General features: G+C 37.0%; 2 protein-coding genes across 2 annotated transcripts in view; one reads left to right on the forward strand and one right to left on the reverse strand.

Moving 5' to 3' along the window:
* Window positions 1–25,575, forward strand: part of LOC134795220 (transient-receptor-potential-like protein) — a 395,634-nt gene that overhangs the window by 69,229 nt on the left and 300,830 nt on the right. The window lies entirely within an intron of this gene.
* Window positions 8,211–25,575, reverse strand: part of LOC134794881 (transient receptor potential protein) — a 64,343-nt gene continuing 46,978 nt past the window's right edge. The window contains exons 8-21 of the mRNA XM_063766709.1: window positions 23,041–23,139; window positions 22,073–22,208; window positions 19,513–19,665; window positions 18,997–19,142; window positions 18,174–18,414; window positions 17,684–17,807; window positions 16,624–16,819; window positions 15,819–15,983; window positions 14,997–15,219; window positions 11,678–11,843; window positions 11,299–11,459; window positions 10,259–10,438; window positions 9,166–9,267; window positions 8,211–8,827 (exon numbers count right to left, since the gene is read on the reverse strand). Coding sequence (XP_063622779.1) covers window positions 8,328–8,827; window positions 9,166–9,267; window positions 10,259–10,438; window positions 11,299–11,459; window positions 11,678–11,843; window positions 14,997–15,219; window positions 15,819–15,983; window positions 16,624–16,819; window positions 17,684–17,807; window positions 18,174–18,414; window positions 18,997–19,142; window positions 19,513–19,665; window positions 22,073–22,208; window positions 23,041–23,139 — 2,592 coding nt within the window. The 3' untranslated portion in view covers window positions 8,211–8,327. The remainder of the gene's footprint in view (window positions 8,828–9,165; window positions 9,268–10,258; window positions 10,439–11,298; window positions 11,460–11,677; window positions 11,844–14,996; window positions 15,220–15,818; window positions 15,984–16,623; window positions 16,820–17,683; window positions 17,808–18,173; window positions 18,415–18,996; window positions 19,143–19,512; window positions 19,666–22,072; window positions 22,209–23,040; window positions 23,140–25,575) is intronic.

Consider the following 25,575-nt stretch of genomic DNA (forward strand, 5'->3'; position numbering starts at 1 on the left):
AAAACACTTTTGAAAAATGAGTCAATTATGAATCATATAATACGATTATTTACATTATTTTACTTTCATAACTACTAGTTACTGATTTTAAAAAAGCGCTTTTTAATTAAAAGACACTTCAAGATCGCGTAGTCTTTTTCTAATGCTACAAAACGAACTATAGGTTATTGTAACCAAGTGGTAACCGACATGTACTTGTGTCACATTGATCTATTAAAGCTCATTCATGAATGTAAATATAATATGTACCTAAGCAGGTTAATGCTTCTCATCACTTGTATGTGGAGGTTGTTGACATCTTGAGCCAAATAATCTGCCGATTCATTGCCATTAATACCAAGGACACTTTAGAAGAGATTTTTCAAAAGGCAGATGTCACTACTAATTAAGACCTTCTAGCTGAAAATTTACGGATTATTTTTGAGTAATCTTATGAAAGAACTTAATACCTTATGTATAATTATTTGTAAAAGTGTCTTGAACTTGTGATAAACGTTAAGGTGGTAAATATAGCACCAAGTTTGTAAGGCTCTGTGACTCTGTTTTCATAAACGTTTCTAACCTATAAAGTGAAAAAACTTTATTTAGGTACTAAAATAGTCTGTGCTTAGACAAGAACTCTTACTTGACAATATATTTATAATGGTATTCAATATCATTTCAATGCTTCAATTTGAGATATTTAATATAAACTTTTCATATGTCTCAAAAACGTTCTCGATATGTATTATATTTCTCTAAAGAGTATCAATCTTCTGTTCGACAACCCCTACCGATATTGCTTGTGCTTGCTGATTTCAAATTATTTGCAATTCGGAAAGTGGATATCGTTAAGTAATTGCATTACTTTTAATTTATATAAATATTGATTTGCGTCGTAATTCCAGTGAGTGCTTAGCCAGTAACATTTTAAGGGTACCTATAAAAATAAATTTTCTTTTTTGCAGAATCATATTAGATCAATTGGAAATATTATGACAAAAGAAAACAGTTTAAGTATGCCTGTAGTATTCTTTTTAATTATGACTTATGACATAAACCCATACCTACTTAACTATGTGAAGCCCTTACGAATGATTGAAGTATCTGTGTATGTGCATAATAATTATGTTAAAATAGCCTGTACTTCTGAAATAACAATTAAATATATTATAGAATTAAGGAATAAATAACTATTTTTATTAAATTAAAATTACCTATATTTTTAACATGGTCTATCGCTAAATAAGAAATATTTTTATTTGTACCCAATAGTCATTATCTCATTGATATTTTATAGGTTGATATTTTTTTAACACTGCCATCCGGTTATAGAAAAGCCTGTAATATTTCTTTTCCGAACTTAAAACATTAATTTGCGTGCTATAATGTGTGTTTAGATTATAATTTACCTTAATAACTTAAGTTATGTTTATTATTGTTTTGTTTAGACCTTGTCAAGGAGTGTTTTATAGCAGTGACATACCCCGTAGTTGATTTCTATGTATTAACCTTTTCGACACCGTGTCAAACACAAAAGCTGTCACGCGGACGCCACGTCACCGAAGTGTCAAAACTGAAATTGAACTTTATGCATATGCACGTAGGTCTATGTTGTTCTGTGGTCTGTGACCGATTAATCGGTCTTTGGCGTTGAACCTGCGGTGCGGATATATCGGTCCAATGGCCGTTGGCGTCCAAAAGGTTAATACGTACGAGTATCATACAATCACGAGATTACGCATTACGGAATTAGCTAATGTATCTTGCCGTGTGTATCTACTCGTACATTTGTAATGTACTTAGTTGAGGTAAGTATTTGTATCTGGTTATACATGAATTAACAACAATTAATGTTTCAAATGTGTGTATTGGTCAGAAATCGTGGGTTCATATCAAACCTTGGTTGTGCTGAATAAAAGGAAAAAAAATTGTTATCGAAAAAAGTGCTGAAAGATGACTAAAATTTCGGTCAGAATCCTTATCATATACAGACAAGTTAACCGTTCGTATGCCTTTGTCAAAAATTTCCTACTGAATGAATAATCTTGAAATTGTGAATTATAGTCCAAATTGTGTGGTACACAAGGTGTATGGGTAGGTGGACAAGGCATACGAAAGGATAATGCGTCCGTACTGTCCCCAGGCATAGAACAGTGAAAGTGAACAACTGAAACTTTATTCTACACGGACTTGTCAAGGTCAGGTTCAAGATCTTAATTAACGATAAAATGTCCAATATAAAGTTAAACCTACTCTATAGTCTGTATCTTTAGGTATTTAAATAAAAGTAAACAAATAATTTGTACATTTTCGGGTAGTTATAACATTTCTTGGTTAACCAACCAAATACAAAACCGCCTGAACCTGTCACTGAACGACCTGACTTTAACCTACATTATTTGATCATGTAATGTTTTCATCTACCCTCAATTGGCTTAGATTTAGTTTACTTTTATTTAAATACCTAAAGATACAGACTATAAATAACTCAACAATTAAGTCCGTGACTATTTTTACACAAACATGACAGATTAATGTAGTCAAAGGCGAATTTATCAGAAGGTATATCGTTCAATTATAAAGCTATATTATGGTAAATTTTCCGTTTTCCTGCTGCCTCGTTTCCTCTTTAGTCCATAATAAAATGATGAAATACTTTCCTTTTGATCGTAGATTGGATACACGGTGCCATATCATTTTCCGTAATACTCTTAAACGATTTCCGGTTATTTATAATGATTTTATTTTAATTCGATTACCGCTTGTGCATTATGAAATATTTTAATGACGGATTAAAAAAAAAAGAATTCATAAAATAAACAGATGTTAAATGTTTTACTATTATTAACTAAATATATGTACTTTTTTAACAAAGTACAATTTATTTCTTATAAATAAGATAAGTTTAACAGGGAATAACTTTAAAAATGGTTACTAAATATTTTAAAGTAAATTAACTAAATCGACCGCATGACGCCGCCTGCCCCTGTACGGCTACCACCAGTTTTGACATTGACATAACGCTCACGTTTATGTAACTTACTTTCTATGCATCTCGCTCGTACTGGCATATTAGTGCAAGCGAGATGTACAGAAAGTAAATTACGTAGACGTGAGCGTTATGTCAACGTCAAAACTGGTGGTAGCCGTTCTGGAAGGGTTAAGAGCGCCTGAAGCGACATTTGAACTTTGAAAATCTGTTCTTGATAGCTACCTACGTAATTTTTCGCAGGACATTTCGCTCGTATCAATATTTTATAGTATTCAGAGGAGTGACGTCATCCTTTTAATAGATAATGAAAAAGCACCGAGTTACCGAATCGGCGTCGAATACGCGGATAACAAATGGTGCGAGCAGAGTGCGTAGTTTCAGAGCGTCAAATTCATGACTAATGTGAATGTCTGTTAGACCCTCTTGTCGGCCTTCGTTCGTTATTCCATGGCGATTCGGTGTCGGTATCGGTTTCACATCGTTACTGACGTAACTTATGACTAACGGATTAAATAAGTTGTACCTACGTTGTACTTTGTACCATCACGCTCCGCGATTGTTGCGTCATTTAGGGTCCTAGCTAAATTGGTTGTCAATACTAACGTTATAGAATTTCCATTTTAGCAAGAACCCTAAATGGCATAACAATCCCGTGTGGTGACTGTACCTAAAGGTACCAAGATTATTTGATTGACCCTTTAATCAAAGATTGTATTAGATATGTAAAGTCTAAGACAAATACATGCTTCTAATCAGACAGTTAATGTACGCGCTGTACGGCTGCATACATTATGCGGTCACTCTGGTTGCCAAAAGATAATTTTTTGGCAGTTCAGTCTTCAGACAGTTAATGTACGCGCTGTACGGCTGCATACATTATGCGGTAACTCTGGTTGCCAAAAGATAATTTTTTGGCAGTTCAGTCTTCAGTCACCACAAAACATGGCGTTGTACTGCCATCTTATGTATCCGTAAAACTTGGGGCAGTAATTTTTCTTCTCTCAATCAATTCAAACTTAAATGTTGTTACTTTTTTAAATTACAGCAATTTCAGTGTCTATTCTCATATTTTCTTTCTACTGAACTAGTTAAAAATTATATACAGGATGCTACTTGTAACTTTAAATACTTATTGTCACTGTTTATATTATACTTACCGTCAAAGTGAAGGTACAAACCTGAGCTTTGAAGTTCGTTGCGTCCTTTTACGTCACTCTTATGCCACATGCATTAAAAGGGTTAAACGTTGTTCTTGAACTATTAGTTAAGTTATTTCTGATTATTTATAAATTCCGCGTATATTTGTAGTTTTCTGTATAGAGTTAATAATTTGACATTTATGATATATATATATTTTTATATATTTATCGATCGCTGCTGAAATGGAGAGGAGGGTTGATCCTAGAAATAAAAATTGGAAACTGAATTTTGTACCACATTGTAATACGGATTTGAATAAAAATGTTATCAATTATTATGTTGTATTCATTTTAATCATTCCCTCAGCACAGGGAGGATTGGAAAGTGAGTGGGGAGGCCTTTGCCCAGCAGTGGGACACACACATAGGCTAAAAAAAAAAAAATCATTTTAGTTAGTTTGCCACACACTGCATGGTCTACAATTTATTCTTCTTCTTCTTCTTTGTCGTCACACTCTTGTAAGAGTGGTCGTGGTCGTCATATCAGGGCCGGTGGCAAGCTTCACAATCCGTCGCCATTCCTCCCGTACTGTAGCCCTTCTTGTACATTCATGAGTGGTTAATTAAATGCACTTTTGACTAGGTCTGACCAACGCATCGGTGACCTACCGCGCCTACCGTAATTTATTACTTGTATCTAAATAGGTAAACGTAGAATAATTTTACGGTTTAGACTCACTTGTTTTTAGTCACTCGCGCGACATGTTATTCAATGTTAGTATGTCTCACAACAGTTTAAATTCGATTAGGTAAACGTAGTTTGTGACTGACATGGATTTCCATCCATTTAATTATCTATAGTTGTATGGTTTTAAAATGTCGGAATTCACTTGAGAGATTAAAGTTTGTAGATCCCTAACAGACCCCGACGGCTAATCCTTTGTCTATTGTTAAGTAAACCCGCTGCTACCACCTGCATAAAAAATCGTTCGTTCACTTTACCCAGGTAATTGAATTACAACTCCTATGGAAATTGCAATAAGATTCAAAATGAACTAATGGATCAATATTTTGTTAGGATGTGTGTGGTCCGTTCAACTTGCCGGTACTGAGTGTATAATATACTACGGTTACTGAGTGCTGGCGACTCGAACGCTACGGAACCAGTCTAAAATGTGTCATCGAGATGCGTAACAAAGGCGCGTTATCGGAGAGCGCACATACACTGGTTTTTTGAGCGTTGGACTAGCCCTCGCTCAGGTGCCAATTAGAATAATTAAGACCTTTTTTTGCAGGTAAGTAGCACGTGCGGTTTTACTTAACAATAGACAAAGGATTAGCCGTCGGGGTCTGTTAGGAATCTACAAACTATACCTGCCATCGAATGGCATTGTTACCTTTTGTTAAACCAAACCGCTAATTACCTACCTGTGCAAAATGTAATGCAATAACAACAAAAGATTCAAAAGGGTTTTCATAACTAAAATAAATTAGATTTTTAATTAAGTCAGTCCCGAGTACGTACAGCTACATTATTACGACTTAACTTTTCATTTTAAACAATTTTGCTTACAACTTTTCAGATCAGACAGACGGAAAAAGAATTGACTGATCCTATAAGGGTTCTAACTTTTTCTATTGAGTTACTTTAACCACAAAAGTGAGGAAACTTTTGCCTTTGTAAATATTAATACCTACCTATTAAGACAATCATTATTCCGATTAAAAAACCTCAATTTCTTAATTAAAACTTGAAATGTAGGCTTTTTCGGGAAATGTCCAAAAACGGCGGAAAACAAAACAGATGCATTGGGAATTGAATAAATTGAAACATGCCGATGGCAAACATACAACAAATGTTTTATTTTATTCACTGAGTTTCTCTTATTACATAATACTATGTTAACAAACTCGATAAAATATAAACATTGTGGCTCTGTATCAATTTTAAAATAAATAGGAACATATTGTATGTTTTCCTAATAAAAGAAATAGAAAACAAAATATCTATTTTTTTGTTTTGTGGCAGAGTAACCCCCTTATTCATAAACGCGCTACAAACCACAATTAGCTAATAATCGTTTCTTTATCTGTCATTTTGACTTTCGTATTTGTAAGAAAGGGATAAAACATAATTTAACTAAATCAGGCCCGTAAAGTTTTATGAATAAGGGGGTAAATATTTGTCGTACAGTCGATGACAAATATGTTTACATTTTTCGCCTTATTAGGTACTTACATTAGGAGTAAGGTGCATAAGTGTAAACATATCTTCGACGTCGACTGTATCTAATACCTACTACATTAAATACTGAAAATTTGTTACAAACGGAAGGTCTTTTTCTGGAAACTACAATAAAATTAAGAACACTGTGACCCTGCGATTTTATACCCCCTAAATTAAGTTTGATATTCAACATTTTGTTAAAAGTTGTAGATGTTATCTGTACCTCTGGGTAAGTACGACATAATTGGGTTTAAATTATATTTACAATTCTCTCAGCTGCATTTCAAGGACTTTATATATTTGGGTCAAAAACGTTCGGGAAAACTGGCGTCTTTCCTGTGGACATGACAAAAGGTAACGTTTTGCATACATTTTAAAACTTTTAAGAAAGTAAAATATTTGAACACGCCTATAAGGTAAAACAGAAAATTAAGCTTACTTGTTGATGTCCTCAGGACCGTCAGTGGCGTATTTGCCCTAATGCCAAGTAGGCCCGGGCCGAGGGCGGCAAGATATCAGCGGCGGCAAATTGTGACAAAAAATTCGCTGATGATAATAAAAAATAAGTCAAAATGTAGTCAATATGACGGGTGCTGAGAAAGGGAAGCTACAGGGCCTGGGGCCAAGGCCGGCAAAGACTGCAAATCCACCATTGAGGACCTTGACCTATTTACTAAAAAAGTTTTTACCCATTTGGTTAAATTGGGGTAATAAAACGGATATTATACCCATTGTTCATAATAGTGGCCTCTGCCTTATGAACTCACGTCTTTTCCTTATCACAATGACCTTCTTTCTTTCATTTTTAATGGTAACATTACATTAGGAGCGTAAATTCCAGCTGAACTAGCAATAAGAAGTCTATTATTTTATTTTGTAGAATTATTAACAAAAAGATATGTTTCATTGATATTGTCGGTATAAGTAGACTTACCTTTTACCAAAGAGAACTTGAAATAGAGGAATATTGTCAAAGTAAATTAAGTAGTTACATTTACTGCCATCTTTCGATTCTTTCGACACAAATGATTAACACTTAGTTCTTCGCTTCTTGATCGCTCGAAAAGTTGGCACCATACCTTTGGTCTATCGTTGAGTAGATGGCGATGCTTATTGACATTTAATAAATTTAACACATTGCAGTAAAAAATAAGGATCAAAGTCAAATGGCGTTCTAAAAGTATTAATCGCATTTGTGTCGAAAATCGCAGTCACAATCGATGGCAGTAAAAGTACTGACTACATAATTTACTTTGACAATATTAGAAACACCGAACTGCATTCCAAAACTGGCATTGTGGATGTGGGCATGAAGGCCGCAAAGCTGAAATGGGACTGGGCAGGGCACATCTGCCGAATGCACCCAGAACGCTGGGCCAAAGTATCCACGGACTGGATCCCACAGGATGGATCTCGGGGCAGAGGAAGACCCAAACGGAGATGGCGGGACAACCTAGATACATTCTGTGTGGAGTGGCGGGAGTGTGCATTAGACAGAGACAAGTGGCGGGAAAGAGGGGAGGCCTTTGCCCAGCAGTAGGACACACTAATAGGCTAAAGAAAAAAAAAATCCTCTAGTCTAAATTCTCTTTTCTTTTACTTAAGTGTCTAATTCTAACAATTCTTTAAATTGATTGGGATAAATGAAAGTGCTATTCAGTCAGTAGCTCAGCCGAAACAAACGGCAAGGTAAGGCACCTTTTTGTTTACCCATTACATTACATATTTATAATTGAATTATTGATATCAAATATCATCTTGGCAATTTACTAGATTTCATGTAAAATCGATACATTATATTTGGAATTAGGTACTGCAATTTTCAAAGCGGTAAAATTTTATTTCACTTGTAAGTAGGTATATTTATAGATATCTAAATTCGATTCGAGTGCTTTAGGTACACACAATATTTCCTATGCTTACATCTAATTATTGCTATGTCAATAAGGCATTTCTCACTAATACGTCACTAGTAATAACTTAGGAACTAAAGCCAACCGGACACTATTTTGCCCGTAATTTTCGATTTTCCCTTGTCAGTTTTCATCATGGAAGGCGACGGTGACGGAGCTAGCGATGGACTGACTCTGGAAGATCGTGGGCTTGTTAAGGAATACCTAGATTTTTCCTTTGCTGTCTCAGAGACCGAGCTGACTTGTGGTTCAGGGGTTGGTGTTACCCTGGAAGTTCCATCCTGATGTTGACTCTCGAGGGTCGCAGCGGATAGAATTTGCTCTTGTGAGCGCTCGCTCGGCGTTGGCGTGATAGGTTTCTCTAGAACCTTATCTTCTTCTTTAGTGATGAAGAGGTTTTTAGATGGGGATTCTGGCTCGTCAATTTGGATAACATAGTCTTTCTTGGCGTCGAACTGCGCTGGCGATGGCAGTCGCTTGTTGCTGACAGGGTCGAAGTCTGGAGTACAGGGTTCTGAAGGCTCTTGAGAGGACGATTTGAGAGGTCTCGTTTGTTCAGAGCCGCCTTCCGATTCTGTATTGGATAAATTAAAAAATGCTTAACGATATTTCGTAAAACAGGGAGCGTGTTGGGAGCACTATTATCTTAATTAGATATATATATATGATACTTAGAATGCTTAGCTATCTTTCAACCTCTTGTTTGTGTATGATGAGGATCATGACTGAATTTTTAGTCATCTTTTTGCATTTTTTTCGAGAAAGATTTTTTCTGCTCTATAGGCCGAGGGTAGCTCCCACGATTTTTGATCACCACACACATATGAAAAGTAACAACTTTTTTTATTATGATCTATTTAATCGAATATTGCAGGAACACGATACCCGATACACGGTAACTCGATGAATTACCTTTGGTTTCGGTCTCAATATCAGCCGCTACTTTAATTTCGTTGTCTTTTAATCCTTCGTCATCTGACATCTCTTGAATTGGACTGCTTCGGAATGATCGAGCTGAAAAATAAAATATGTTGTCATTAAAACTTACAACACAGGTAATCAATCAGACAATCAGTATATTTGTTCGGCGTATGAACGGTACGATGATTATTTAGCGAAGTTATGCCCATAACTATTTTACTTTAAATTGACGCAATCCCCCAGTGCATCTTGGATCCTTCAGATGTTCAATATAACATGCTGTATTGCTAGGGATACTAATAAGTCTCTCGCCGTGAACTCAGCGTATTCTCAGATTATTCTCTTCCTTCCTTAACAAGCCTCTTAACAAGTTAACTAAGGCTGAGATGGCTGAGATACGCGTCTTACTCGTGAACGGGTGCTGTTTGTGGAAACAGGTCCGTTTAAGCTTACACGAGCTATTATACTTAGTAATTTTATTTTTATTAATTAATTACAGTGAGACGCCTCATTCTGCTCTCGTATGTTTCTTTTCTCTTAATGAATGTGTTAATTATACAGAATATTGACTCTTGGAGACCCTGTACATCTCTAAGGATAATTTGATAAACTATATAGTCTTATAGTTCTGACACCTAGAGACATTTACACCTCTAAATATTATAGATTTTTTTGTGTTTTGTATCTGTATTTTTTATGTAATTCGACATTAAGAGACCATATACATCTCTAAGTAATTGTAATACGTTAGTTTGAATTCTTAGTTGTATTTTATAAAATTGTTGATGTCTTGTTATTATTTTTGCTTGTATATGTAAATTCAATGTTGACGTGTAAAAGTGCCCTTGTGGCCTATTTGCTGAATAAATGTTGATGTTTGATGTTTGAACACCTTTAAACAACAGCGAGCGTGAAGTTCCACTTGTTTCTAGACTCACAGACGTGATTCACTGCTTCGCCACACCGGGTGTTTCTTCGGAGGCTCGAACACCTCATTTACCAGGCTATCGTCGCCTTCAGGCTCGTGGCCTCCTTTTCTCGCTGTGAAGACCCCCCCGTTTCAAGATCTACGAAATTCACTCACCGCTTCTCCGCACCGGATCTTTCTTCGGTGATTCGAACACCTCGTCTACCAAACCGTCATCCGTCTCGGACTCGCGTCCTTCGTTCCTCGCGGTGAAGTCGGCCTTGATCTTGTTCCTCATGAATTTGGCGTACGCCACGCGCGTTGTCGGCGTTACGCCTGACAGCTTTGGGTTGAATTCTGAAAGAAGGGAAAGGTTGTAAAGATTGAGGAGGCGTAATATTCAGAGGACTTTGTTACGTTGTGCCAGTGGCTTTAGTGGAATTGCCACAGTTCCATTCAGGTTATTACAACATAACTAGTCGTCACAGGTTGAGCGCTACAGGGAAAAGGATTTTTCACATCACCTATTCGAAAAAGGGCTGTTTCTTCCCCGCTAGGAGGGATCAAAGTGGCACTTTTCTTCCCTGCTAGGAGGGATCAAAGTTGTACTTTTCTGTTCTAGGACACGATTTTTTCTTTCTTGCATACAATTTTTTTTTTGGTAAAATAATCCATATTTTGGAACATAACAATTTCCTCACAGTTAATGTGAAAAGCAGTAGGTATGTGTCACACGGTATCAAAATTATTTCGTCTTGGGCGTTAACACTTGAATCTCTCATTACGCTCAGGATTCTACTTTAGAATCCATCGCTTCATTCAGGATTCAATGTACGCACTTGACGGAAATATATGTATAATTTAGATCCCTTGTAACACAAACTACTTACCTACTATTAGCTACGGCTTGTAGGTACCGATGATATTGATGGAACTACGTATTTCACACATCACACTTGTCAGATACATCATCATCATTATAATTACGTAAATAATTTCATATCTACAAGTTCTTTTTGAGTGAACGGAAACATCATGAGTAAACTGGACGTATTCCAATAAAACATGGTTTTCGGTCTGAGCAGGAAAGTCAGATAGTAGCCGTTGAGGTAAAATAAAGCGCCTGTGCCAATTCTTAGGATTACATTGCCGGATTTACTTTAGACTGTAATTGGGTAAAGCTTTTACTGGAGAGAAGTTGTCACATAGTTTTTTACCCAGCAGCTTCTCTGGATCCATGGTCCTGCCTTGTACGTTGTCGAGGATGTGGGCGCGCAGCGACTGGCGGGAGCGACGAGTCAAGGCTTCTTCGGTTGTACCGATAGGATCACGCTTGCCCGTGTTAGTGCGCACTAGGGCGTTCCAGTCGCGCTTCTTGCTGTTAAAAAAACAAAAACACAGTATGAATGGCTATTAAGCGCATGGTAATACGCAAAACAGCCATAAACGTCTAAAGACGTGTAATGATTACATAATCGTGCATATTATGTCAAAATTTCAACAATCAATCTACATGAGTTACCAAGACAGCTTTTTAAGGGTCGAAGTGTCTGTTTTGTATTTTCAAGTCTGTACACTAAAAATAATAAGACTTACCTGTCAGTGCTGCCTCTCCTTCCAATGGCTTTAGCGATTTGGCTGAACACATCTTTAGGCTTACTATCCTTGGATGACAGCACGTCCTTGATGATGCCTTCCACTATACCGATTTGGAAATCTTTGAGGATTCGCCTCTCCATGACTTTTCCTTTCTTCCCGGCCACTGCAAAAGAAAAGGTCCCATGAACTTCTATTTTTCTCTTTTTCTTTAGTTAAAATAGACAAACGAAAGATTGTAAAGAAATACATGCCACCACAAATTGAGTCATTCGTTCAAAGCATCCATATGCGCAACTAGAACACACGGTCAGAACTAGGTATATTTAGGGTCAATTTCACCAAACGAGCATTTTTGTCTAATTCCCATGGAATTTTGAAATACCAACATTACACAAAAAAAATTATGCTGATAATTTGATAAAAAATATAATAAACTTTAATTTTCTTATTGGGTAAAAATATTCATAAAACTATAAAAGTTATTTCAATTTAAAATGTTGGTCAGGGCACGGGAATTAGTGTGTCCATGGGAATTAGATTTTACTAGCACGGAAATTAGAACATGGCCCAGGAATTGTTTTCTTAACTTATTTTGGTAGTTAAAACTATTATTTATGTATATTTTAATCTACAATAATATACTGCAACCATAATGAAGCGGCATCGAACATATTTACCTTCTTTAATTTTAGTTTCGGACGACAAATCTACGAAAGTATGATACACTAAAAACTACGTATTTGACTAATCGTTTCCTTTATTTTAATGGCAACTAATCTCTCTTTCTTAGTAAAATGTACATATTTCAAAACAATACTTTGAGTAGTTGCGTAAACTTGTCCGCCTTACATACAAAACTATTCATTAAAAGTGTCATTATGTATCTGCATGTAGATAGGTACAAGGTGTATGATCTGGTATATGACCGTATAGGAAATGATACTAAGAAATAAATAGGGGCACAGTGAGAAGAAGTTATTGTGTAAGTTAATCTGAAGAAATCGAATATGCTGCCTTCATAAATTCATAACACAAAAAATTGTTTGACCACATATGAGGTAAGGTGGGGTAAACTATCTCCATGCCAAATATCATCAAGATGATATTGGTTCAGCGGTTTAAGCGTGACAAGATAACAGACAGACAGACAGAGATACTTTCGCATTTATAATATAGTAAGAATAGGATATATTTAATTATTCTTGTATTAGTAAAGCTAATTTATAACAACTATGAGGAACTATGAGGGTTTTCTGGGGTGAAAAATCGATCTAGCTAGGTGTCATCTCTGGGAAAACGCGCATTTTTAGTTTTTAGGTAGGTATATGTTTTCCGAGCAAAGCTCGGTCTCCCAGATGTTCAAACTTTATACGGCATACGCTGTCAGCTGTCTAATTTACAAAAAGGAACATTGCAAATTTGATTCATTTTGTTTTATGTAACCTTAGGTACAGGTATTATAATATGTAATAATTCTAAAAATAGTTTTATGTTTATATAATATTTTAATTTTATAATATGATCAATGAATAAGGTAAGGTGGGACAAGACTAACAGTACGAGGATTCCATACAAGTGAGTCTTACCCCGGTGTCGTCTTACCCCACCTTACCTTACGTATTAAAATTGCCCGGGTTATTCGGGTCCGCCCTGTATGTACTATAGTACTTATACTAAAAACCGCTCACAGATTTTTGTGCATTCTTTAAGATTTTCTTAAATGTAAAATACAAAGATATACGTCATATTGTTATTACATATAATATATATTCAATGCCAATATACATATATATATAATAATAATATGACGTAAACATTGCCAATTAACTTACAGTGCCCCCAATAAAAGATTTGTTGACAATATATGTAATACTTCCTAATTCCCGTGCCACTTAATCAGCTGTTTTAGGTAAATATTCCATGGGAATTAGGGCACGGAAATTAGAATTCGTAATAAAAAAATTCGCCAAAAATTTAAATCGTGTTTGACCAAACTGTTATGTTATCGCTAACATAAAGATACATAAAGGGCTCCTAAATATGACAATTGTTATTGAAAAGCTATGTGGGAAATAAAATTTATAAGGGCCATCGAAATTAGAAAAAAATTGTCGCCCACCCGGATTCCGAAATAATTACGCGATTTGCTCGAACATGCCGCGGCTTGACGTACATCCGCTTGCTTTGAGAGACAGCCGAATACTGCCAGTACAGGTGAGGCGGGACACGAGGCGGTTCAAATACAGACGTCGGCTGTCAGAGCCCTTTGAGTTTTGCCGACGAAATTGTACTCGCGCGCTCGGACAATATTTAAACATCGATCACGAGCTATTTACCACAATGAAGTTAATAGTGTATGTGCTCAGTGATAGTAAATATCATCTAGTTTAAGTATTTGATACTAAATTAGTGATACTAATGTACAATTTTTCGTAGGATTTTTCATTATGCTCAAAAGTAGATTCCGGACAGGGCACGGGAGTAGTAATTTGAGCCTTTATGTATTTTTAAGTGTACTCTAAAAACCAATTAATCAGTGAATTCATATGGAACTCGGTGTGAAAGTGTGACTTCTTTATGTAAAAAAAAAATGGTAAGTATTATCTGATGCTAACCCCCGATTTTCATCACGGACAGAAAAAAATTCGTGTTCAGAAATTGACCCTTACCTACCCGGAAAAATGTAGACCAAAAAATGTGCAAACAAAAGTGAATTCATATTCAAAGACGCCCGATAAACGCTCACTCGTGTACAAACCAGTGAAAAATATACAATAAACGTGCAAAAAGTCGTGATTTCAAACTTTCAAACTTCGAACAGTAAAATATCTCAGTAATCTGGTATGGTACCATCTTACAAACTGAAGTTGTTTTCAACTACAAAGGCATCTCAAGGAACCAAGAAAAATCAGTCAGAAGAAAATAAAAAAAACATGCAAAGTTTAGTCGTGTCTAATCAACACCAAGGTACCAACGTCTTGTGAAGACCACTCTTAAATTACAAAGTACCCTCTCTTATACAAGAAAGGACAGAAGAAAAGGCATCAGTGGTACAACTTCAAAGTCTCTTAAAAACAAGAAAACCCAAACAGACGAAAACTACGTGCAAATAGTTTTGACCAACTCCAAAGACTTGTGAAAATTCCACTCTTAAATAACAAAATATCTGGTATCAGTGGTACAACTTCAAAGCTAGGTGTCTCTTAAAAACAAGAAAACCCGAACAGAAGAAAACTACGTGCAAATAGATTTGAACAACTCCAAAGACTTGTGAAGATTCCACTCTTAAATAACAAAACATCTGAACAACCTTTACCGGTGGCGTCCTGCATGGTGACCCTGGGCGTCTTCATGCCGTTGTTGTGCAGGATGTCGATCAGCTCGTAGCGGAGTGTGGAGATGTCCTGTCGGATTTCCATGACGTCGTCCTCGGTGACGCCAGTCTCATCGCGCGCGCGCTGCTCGGCGGTGACGTAGCGCCGCACGAGGACTCGCATGACGGACTCGTGCTGTTGGCGCGCTTTCTCGCGGGATTTGTTCTGATGGTTTGGGTTTAGATTAATGATAAAGATTAAAAAAGGCTTGAAAAATGTTACTAACTTTGTCGTATAAAATAGTAAGATGGATAGGTACATAAGAAAAATCTAAGATTCATTATTGTATCTTTTAGATAAGACGTTGTATTTGACAGCTAATGTGTATGAATACGGCTCCATATATTATGCACTAATTCTACTAGTCAAAAGTTGACGTTTAACAATTCAGTTACCACTAAACATATGGCGCCGCGCAGCGCCATCTTCTTCAGCTGTCGAATTCGAGTGAACGATTTTAACTTTGACTTTTCACATATTATGCCATCAATTCATAATTCAGCCTTTATACGTCCCACTGCTGGACACAGGCCTCCTCCCAAGCGTAAGAGTGCTTGGGCTATAGTCTCCACGCTGGCCCTAAGCGGGTTGGGGACTTTAAGTACACCTTTTGATTTTCTTCGCGGATGTATGCATGCAAGTTTCTTTATGAAATTTTCCTTCATAGAAAAGCTTGCGGTAAATATCAAATGATATTCCGTATACGTTTAAAGAATATTCTTATGATGTAATATAAAAATCAAAAGGTTCAAAAGTCAACTTACGATAATAGACCCCATGTTTTTGTTATCACAACAGTTTGTGATCCAACCGGAGAAGTGCTTGGGGGTGGGAATGATGTTAAATGGAGGGGGGACTGTATCGCCGTCTTCGAAGTACGACATCCAAAGGTTGCTGCGTGCAAATTTCCATTCCACATCTGATCGTTCCTAAAAACAATATCTCAATAAAAATTATACATCATTGAGATAGCACCAAATAATGCTTTATTACTTAGCAAAGTGTAAGTACGTATCTCAGAAACATTGACAAAAATATGATCTACACAAACGCTTGATTAAAGTCACTGAAGCAAAGACTGAAAAATAATTATTAAAGAGAACACCAGACAAATACGAGTATTGACCGATAGTGAATGGCTAGGGATAATGATTCCTTACGCATCTATGATAGTAAACAGAAAAAATAAAAGGTAAGTAGGTAATAGAAATATCGTGAAAAAAGTAGTAACTTATACATATTAGGCCTTAAACAGTTTTTTGACCAGTTTTTACTATGACATTGATGCATCAAGGCGGTTTGTTTACAGGTGGCCTGCCTCCTGATCGAAATCGAAATTTCTTTATCTGCCTCTCTATCGATCGAATAAGCAAGAGTGATGGAGAGGCAGAAACCAACCTTTCGATTGTCGTGTTTCACGGTAGACCATGTGATTGACCTAGTGACGCATGATGTGTAATTGATGATGTCAATGAGGTTTGTTTACTATATGTGCTAGTGGTGCCACCTACGCAGAGCTTTGCCTAATATTCCCTATACAGTAAAAATTCAAAGCGACTATAAACTCACAGAGATAATCTGATAAGAATTTGACATCATGGCGATGAGCATGTTCAGCAGCACAATGATGTTGATCACGGAGTACGAGCCGAAGGTCAGCAGCGCCCAGAAGCGGGTGAAGCTCTTGATGCCGGTCAGCTCGAAGGTGGTCAGGTCCACGAGGCCGAAGGACGCCCAGAAGAGGGACTGGGAGGTTTCGAAAAGACTGAAAAATAGGACGAACTGTTTATGATCTATTTACGTGAATGGTGATTAACTCATGCATTGTAAAAAAAAATTGAAAATGTTTCACCGCGTTGAGTAAGATTCGAACTTGAAACCTTAAAGAAAAACAGATATTAGAAAACTTTAATATCCGGCCAGATACCGGATAGTGACTTACTATCCGGGCGGATACCGGATAGTAACTTGATTTCGGATAAACAAATTGGATTTAAGAAACAGTCACGGTCATATCGTACTCGTTTATTATTTTAAAACGATTTAAACATCCACTCATTCCGGTATCCGGCCAAACAACTATCCGTTGCATCTCTACATACTAGTATTAACTTAGTGAAGTACATAACTATTCGATATCGAGTTCCGTAAACGTAAGCCGGGTCAAAAAGTTCAATCGCAATACATATTTGGGTAAGTGAACGCTTTGTGGCACTTGGCAGTAAGTACCGAACGAAAAGTTACAATTGCAAATTGGAGACAGTGAGGCGCGCGCACGAGTTCCAGCGCATGCGTCTGTGTGCGTGTATTATACACACAAATACAGTCTCTCACGTCGCGGTTACGCCCCGTTAGAGCGACGGGTATATTCACTTCGAAATCTCAAAATTGAATTCGCGCTCACCTCCTGTTTCGTCTTAAGTATATCCGTAAAGTTAGGCCCCCAGTACCTTACCTTGTGGGATACCTATACTTATATTGATGAAACTACATTGCTCAATGAGTCTATCTGTCGGTCTGTCTACCTCTTTATGCTTAAACCGATTGAGATGAAATTTGCTATAGAGATAGTTTAAATTTAAATCCATATATTGTTAGTAACGTGTGATTGATGAGTCAGAAGTCTTACTTAGCGTATCGTCTCCATATAGTGCAGGCCCGTTCTTGGTTATCGAAGTCCGCTACGCCGTTGGGGGTGTGGTAGCATTTGTTCTTCTCCAGTTCGGCGTAGTACCACATTAGTTGGTTCAGACCTGTAGAATATCAATATTAGTGCTACTATTGTACTAAAGTAAGTATATTATATTGAAGAATTGTTTTAAATTTTTGTTATTACTTAAATGTGTTTTACAAAATTGCAATAGACACAAAAACTACGATCATTTAGCTAAAATATCTTCAATATATCCTCGTTTAGCTTTGATACACAAATGCACAGGTTTGTGAAAATTATCAATAATATATAGCAGTGAAAATGTTATTCAACGTTTTTTTAGGATATGGATGCATTAGATTCAAAATTTAAAATATTCTGTATTCATGTAGGCCTAGCAACAAACACGTTTGAATAAATTACTAAATGAAAACGGTAAAAACAAAGATGTAATGGTAAAACGTACCACATCCAAAAGCAAATAGCACCAGCATATAAACGAAGAAGAATTTGATGATATCCAGGATCATTCTTCCCAGTGATACTTGAAGCGGGCCAAGATGAGGGTTGATGGAGAAGATGTGGACCAGTTTGAGGTAGGAGAAGATCATGCCGGCGGCGAAGGCGCCTTCGGAGAGCAGCATGGGGTCAAAGGAGTCCCAGCGCTCGCGGGGGTACCAGGGGTCTAGGCCGTTTTTGTAGTCCCTCTGTTGGAATATTGTGGACACGAACACAAAATGAGATTCAAAGCCAGGATGATACAATGTTAAAGATAAGTTAAATAAAATTAAAAAAAATCCTACGGTAACTCCTACTTTCCTAGTACAGTCTACCTAGTGTAAAAATATGGATGCATATAACTTCTCAAAAATATGTCCCATAGTTCTTAATTCGCTGACATAAGAGCTATAGGGCATATTTTTGAGTATGACATATTTTTACACTTGATTGTAGGTACATATTCAATCCAGTTTCATTTAAAAAGGTGCCGGGATTCAAGATTTAGGTATTGGAAGGAATACTATACATAAAATTTAGCGTATACACGGAAAATTCACATCAACAAACACTGAAACGCGTGTTGTAAGTATGTTATTTAATTCTTTTTTTTAATTTAGTATTTAACAGGACCTTTATACTATTGTACATATCGGCTCTATGAAGTCCGTGTTTAATATTTATTCAGCTAAATTTAAACAAGATTTAAAGAAGCCTTTTCTACATTTTATAAGTAGGTTTCATTGAAATGTTTCTTTTATTATAAAAAATAATAATAATTTGTTGAATACCTGAACGATATACCAAGAGGAGACCCGCAAGCTAATCCAAGCAATGTAGAACATGTTAGTGATAAAATCGACAATGTTCCACAGATCACTGATGTACTCCATAATGCCACCAGTCCATAGTGATCTTAATTCTGCCCATATTAAACCTGCAAGAAAAAGAAAATTACAGTAACCATTCATGCTGGAAGATCGTAATATGTTAAGATATTTATTAAAAATGTTCAGACGGCAGTCCAGGTTATTCTAATAAAGAATTGTGTTTGGAAATAGAACGTAGATGACCATTCTCGATTTAAGAATGAGTTCATTTCGGAATTTTAATATACGAATGTGAACCTTCTGTCTTAGTGCTTAAAGTCAGGATGCTAGAAAAAATACCACGACGATCCGATAGCTGGCTCTTTTACAAATACATTTAAAAAAATCCGTGTTTTGGTGGCGAATAGTCGCCATAGTCGTTCACGGGTGATGACAATAGTGTCATCGCCCCGTGAACTGAAAGTAAGGTCAACTCACTAGCTATATAAATGATGACTGTAAACTCAATGAGGCCAGGCAGGGCCCCTCGCTCGTGCTCCTTCCAGTATTCCACCAGCTCTTGCAGCCAGCTGATGCCGGACCACTCGAGGACCAAGAACTCGGCGCGTTGCGATGCGAGGGAGAGGAGCACTGTCGAAAATTATTCGTAGTAAATAAACTGTCTATCCACATTTTTGTGAATCCGGATAGTGGTGGGCTAGTACATATAGCCACCAAGTGGATGCCGCAAAAGAAGCGCGGACGTGGCAGGCCCAAACGGAGATGGCGGGACGACTTAGACGCCTTCATCAGTAACTGACCGGAAAAAGCATAACAACGGCATTTGTGGAAATCAAGAGGAGCCTTTGAGCAGTGGGACACTAACGGGCTAAGAAAAAAAAAACGAAAGATTAAAATAAGCTAGAGCGTAGCGTCCTCTGCATTCGCAACAAATGCCCGAGACCACTCGACCACTTGGGTTACGGCGGCATGGGTCGAATTTTCTCAACTATATGCAGTCTCTTAAGGGCACTCTGGCCAACTCTGTACTTATTATCTAGTATGGTTCGTTCCTCCTATCCGAATCAAGTGCAACAACATTTCAACATTTTTGTGCATAAGTATAACAACGTCTTTGTCTCCAAAAAAACGTCGTAAAAGCTATAATGTTTCATACTTAAATATACTACAGGAACCGAGTACTATCAGCTGTAAAAATATCTGCAACTAATAAATTAGCACCTTATATATCTATTAACCTACGTATATTAAAGCAATAAACATCCCGAATAAAAAAAAAATAAAAAAATATCATCACTTCTTTGTGTTTGTACGGTACCGTAATAAACCGTAGATGCCAGGCGGATGCAATCACTCTATCTCATTGTAGGGAAAGACACTAATGATAGCATATGATTTAAATACATAATTTGTAATTCCACCATTTCGATCTATACTTTGAAAGTGATTATAGATAACATTTACAATGATTTAAGCCCATCACCAGTCTTTATTCTAGGTCTAAATTCACTGATATTCAAGGTATTTAAGTTTTAGTCTTTATCGATAAAAAATATCGCTTTCCGGCCTAAAATGGCTAAGAAAAAAGATTCCCATATAGGTAAAATAATTTTCGGCGGCGGTGAAAGGGGACTGACGGCGACAGATGTGTTTATCCGACATTTGTTCACATGAATCAATGGAAAGCGTACAGTTTATTAAACGGAATACCTACCTCATATCAAATCTAGATTACTTCGTATTCTTCGATTGAAATATAAATTCAGCCTAAACTAATAAGATCATACACATTTAGATACCTATAAATAGATCAAAGCTGAATCATGAAGTATAAAGGCACAAACAATAGCTCCCATGCACTTATAATAATAGTTCGCGGAACACTTTGAAGACGGGTTTACCAAATTGGTTAAGTCTAGTAATCTTTTATTATGTATTGTACAAGATGATAAAAACTTGATTTAAAATAGTCTGGATTAAAAATATGAATGTTCACAAGTAGGTATAATACGATTATTTTTTGTATCTCCCGGCCTATAAATCCCGGTCTTTTGATAGGTTTGCGTGAGGATATAGATCCAACACGTAGAGGCCCCTTGGAGAGCTTTAATGTCATGTAGAACGCCTGCTGGAACCCGTTCACAGGCGCAACAATAGACACATGAACCGGTCGCAGCAGGCATTGGGACTATTGTAGAATAAAAAACCGGGCAAGTGCGAGTCGGACTCGCGCACGAAGGGTTCCGTACCATAATGCAAAAAAAAAATCGAAAAAAAAAGCAAAAAACAAACGGTCACCCATCCAAGTACTGACCACTCCCGACGTTGCTTAACTTTGGTCAAAAATCACGTTTGTTGTATGGGAGCCCCATTTAAATCTTTATTTTATTCTGTTTTTAGTATTTGTTGTTATAGCGGCAACAGAAATACATCATCTGTGAAAATTTCAACTGTCTAGCTATCACGGTTCGTGAGATACAGCCTGGTGACAGACGGACGGACGGACGGACGGACGGACGGACGGACAGCGAAGTCTTAGTAATAGGGTCCCGTTTTACCCTTTGGGTACGGAACCCTAAAAAGTGAACAGTTAACGGTCTTAATAACAAAACTTCCGTGAGACACAGACTCACTCAGGTCACTCACGTATTTTAACCATTACAAAACCATTACGAACCATTAGGGAATGACGTAGTGAGTGTTGTGTGCGACTCATCATTTGACAATAATGCGATAAACGAGGGTAGTTTCTCGCTCCCCCTGTCGCCACCGGGGCCTGCGCCGAGTCATCGGGCGCGGAGGGCTGCGGCCCGCAGTCTGCGCCAGTCCGTCACCGTAAACGCAAGCTCCTGATGACACTCCTCGGTACGGAGTGAAACATGTCGAGCGTTTTTCGACTTGAAATACGTGAGTGACACGTTATTAATATAGTTAACGGTCTATTGAAGTTTGGGTGGAAAATAAACTGGGTTATTGCAAAGACGTCCGGGCACTTGCCATAACAATGTTTTCACTAGTTAATACGATTATTACTTACTTAGAAACAACATGTAGGAGGAACTGTGGCAGATGAATTTGACAAAAGGCTTCTTCATAAATTGTCCGTACTCCGAGTTCGGCGCCAGCATGTATATTGTGCAATATATGGGAAACATGGCGCCTAATTTCGCGACCTGTAGAAAAAAAGACGGACAATTATGTACCATCGTCGACACTGTTAACTGACTATAAACCTTATTGCTAAGATATAAGGTCCACCGATTCAATGTTTGTGTTATAGTTAGAATTTCCTGAGGTGATTTTTTGATCATAAACCCCTAATCAAAAGGTATGGGTTATTGTTTTATGCAGCGGTTGCTACAGCTGTTGAATCCGTCATAAGTGACTGGAACAAGTGCGTTTATGAAGCAATTTTATCACCCTATTTATACGGTTAAAATTCATGAACTCTTCATTGGAGATGTTTTGTTATCGCCCAAAAATATTATTAGATGCGGGCGGTCGATCGTTCTACAATTTTACATCACCCAAACGCATTATCTCCAAACGAGCTCACGATACACTTGCTATTTAAATGGCATTGTTGCTTTGGCAATTGCTGAAGCCTATATCTTTTAAACAGAAGCATAAAATAAACAGGCTTCTGTTTAAAAGCCCAAAAAATCACGTCAGAAAATTTCAACAATAGGTACTGCCACAGGCATTTCATCTGGAAGTTGTCGTTATAAGCACAGGGTTGAAAAACATGGGTACGAAACGCTCGCTCATATTTATAACTCGAGGGCTGAGTGTCAGACTTCGCGCCAAAGAACGCGTAGCTCCTTGTTATTGCACAAGCAGTGCAGGTGTTATTTTAAAGGTCAAACTTCTATGAATTTATGACGTATAAATAACACTTGCACTGCGTGCGCTGTCAAAATCTTTGCAGTCTTCTTGGTCTAACTCTAACTTACTTCGTCTGGTTATCCCTGCTATATTTTACAAGTAGGAATGTGTGTTGAGTACCTGCACAGCTTGGCCGACGATGTTTTTCCGCTTGAATCCTGGCAGGCCCTCGTACCAAATTGCCCCAAGCAACTGCTGGACATTTGGATGAGCGACGAACTAGAATATATAACCACTATTAATATACTAGTGAAGACTTCGAAATTCTTAAGGACAAGTCCCAGTTACTTCAGATCGGTCTACTTATAACTCGCTTTCTCACATGTCGCTTACACACCTAGACCATATATATTCTCCTTGGGCTATCTTTTTCTTTCGGCCCTTCATATTCCTACTTAGATCTCAGGGTTCGTAGCCAACATACCAATCGTTTACGCTCCGTAGCGAACGGAATGGAACTGTCAGTGTTGCACTATAATATGGAAGAATGATAGAGAGACACAAAGCGTTTCGTTATCGTAACGCAACCTTGGCTAGGCAGCTTGTTTGTACTACCGGTAGGCAGCAGAGGATGTTAAGGGAGTGTTTTCAAAATTACTTGAACACATTTTAATTGTTTAAGAGCTTATTTAAATAACAGTGTAAGAAAAAACTTATTCCTCCGCCGACTTTTAGGCAGTTGGTTGTCTATTTTTCGAGCTTCTCTTACCGTTTCTTATACGTTCCATTCTCAAAACCAATACAAATGAGCTTTTAGAAGACTCTGGGTTTCGAGAAGATACCAACACAACTACCCCATATTTTAAATAAAATAAACATAAGAGTGCACTACATACATCTTGACAGGAGTGTAAATCTGCATTTTACATACATAACATGAAATAAAAATAGATATAAACAGAATCCTTTTTCATGTTTCGTAAGTAACCATTACGTATGAGTACCTTGTAGTTTGCGGTCTCAAATGGATGAGAAGTTATGTGGTAAGGTCAGAGCATAAGCGGGATTTAAAAAAAATCCTATGTAAAACTACTTAGGTATACTTATTTACCCACTTAAATTAACGTCATTGTAAGGATGTAAAACTGCACTTAAATAATTAATAAAATTAATAAGTATGGAAGAATAGCTAACGCCCAATAACTGACTCCAGCCCCGAGTGTCTTTAATGCAGGTATTGTATATGTATTTCAATCAATTGCAACGCAAAAAAAACTAGGTTACCTTTACCAATATGAACATTTTATTGAATACCTCTTCGAGTGGCAGTTAACCGGCAAATAGCCTGTTAAATCAATAATTTGAAATATAATTACCTAATTACTTGAATCTCAAAAAATAACTTCTTAAATCGCTATATCTTATAACTTGTTAAACATACTTTTGCACTTTCACTACAATATATGGGTGACAAAATATATGGCTTTACACCCTCATCGCTCCTTGTTTCTGTATAGCTGTAGGAACATAATGGTTTCAGTACAACTTAAGTCCTTTTTGAAATAAATTGACGAAGAAAGAAACAGGTGGCTTTACCAAATTCATGAATTTATTTCCAAGGCAATTGTAATAACTATAAGTATAGTAAATCACATATTGTCACACAAAATTGGGCAAACTATTTATGGTAAGTTGTAGTGTACATTTCAAAAACTTTTATCGAAAATTGAGAGAAAGACGAAGCTAAATGCTCTATAAACAAACTATCTTTTATACATATAATAAAGCTGAAGAGGGTCGAAAGTCTGTACATGGAAGATATTTGAAAAAAAGTTGGCTGGGGATACTTAGAATTGCTAACAGAACACGTTCCAACAGTTTTTAGAATTTTTGTCTGTTTGTCTGTTTATCTGTTTATCTGTTTGTCTGTTTATTTGAACGCGCATCACGTGAAAACGGCTGAACGGATTTTGATGAAAACTTTACTAATCTGTCGAGAAAATTCCCGGCCAGGTTATAGGTTATAAAAATTCAACCCCTAAAAGGGGGGGTAGCCACAACACTCGATTGACTTAAGTTTGCCCCTGAATCGTATGGCGCTACTTAGGAACGAGGGGCAAACTTTTTTCAAATATGTGCAAGTACCTTGGTAAACTAACAGATGGCGCTGAATTTAATACGATGTGACATAAATAAGCCACCGAGGAAGGATTTTGCCAAATTAACTCTAAGTTTAGAAGACCCCTCTTCTAAAATTTCATTCAATCGTACGATATCAACAAATTTAATTGAATAATTGTGTTGATTTAATAATACAACGAAATTAAACGACAGTAAATTAATTGCCCCTCATTGCACAGTGCCATCTTTTGGGGAGCTGAGTAAACATTAAGTAACCAGGAAAACTAAAAATGAGTTGACATAGTTACGTAGTAGTGGTAAAATAAACACACATATCAACACGCGTATACATAAAATTATTTATTTACGCCGTCATGAATTATACCTAATCGTAATTATATCGCATCCATATCAAAGCCATATTCATACGTATCGCCTCCTTAAGCACTTAATAATGGCCACGAAGGTGGGTACTTAAGATGTTTATGATAAAGGTGACATTTGGGTGGCGACTGCAGCAGCATTAGGTACTCTGTTGCAACGTTACTGCTGCGGCACTGTCAATTTTCGTGATAAAATGCTGTGACTGATTTC

This window comes from Cydia splendana, chromosome 11 (assembly GCF_910591565.1).
Source record: "Cydia splendana chromosome 11, ilCydSple1.2, whole genome shotgun sequence".
NCBI lineage: Eukaryota > Metazoa > Arthropoda > Insecta > Lepidoptera > Tortricidae > Cydia > Cydia splendana.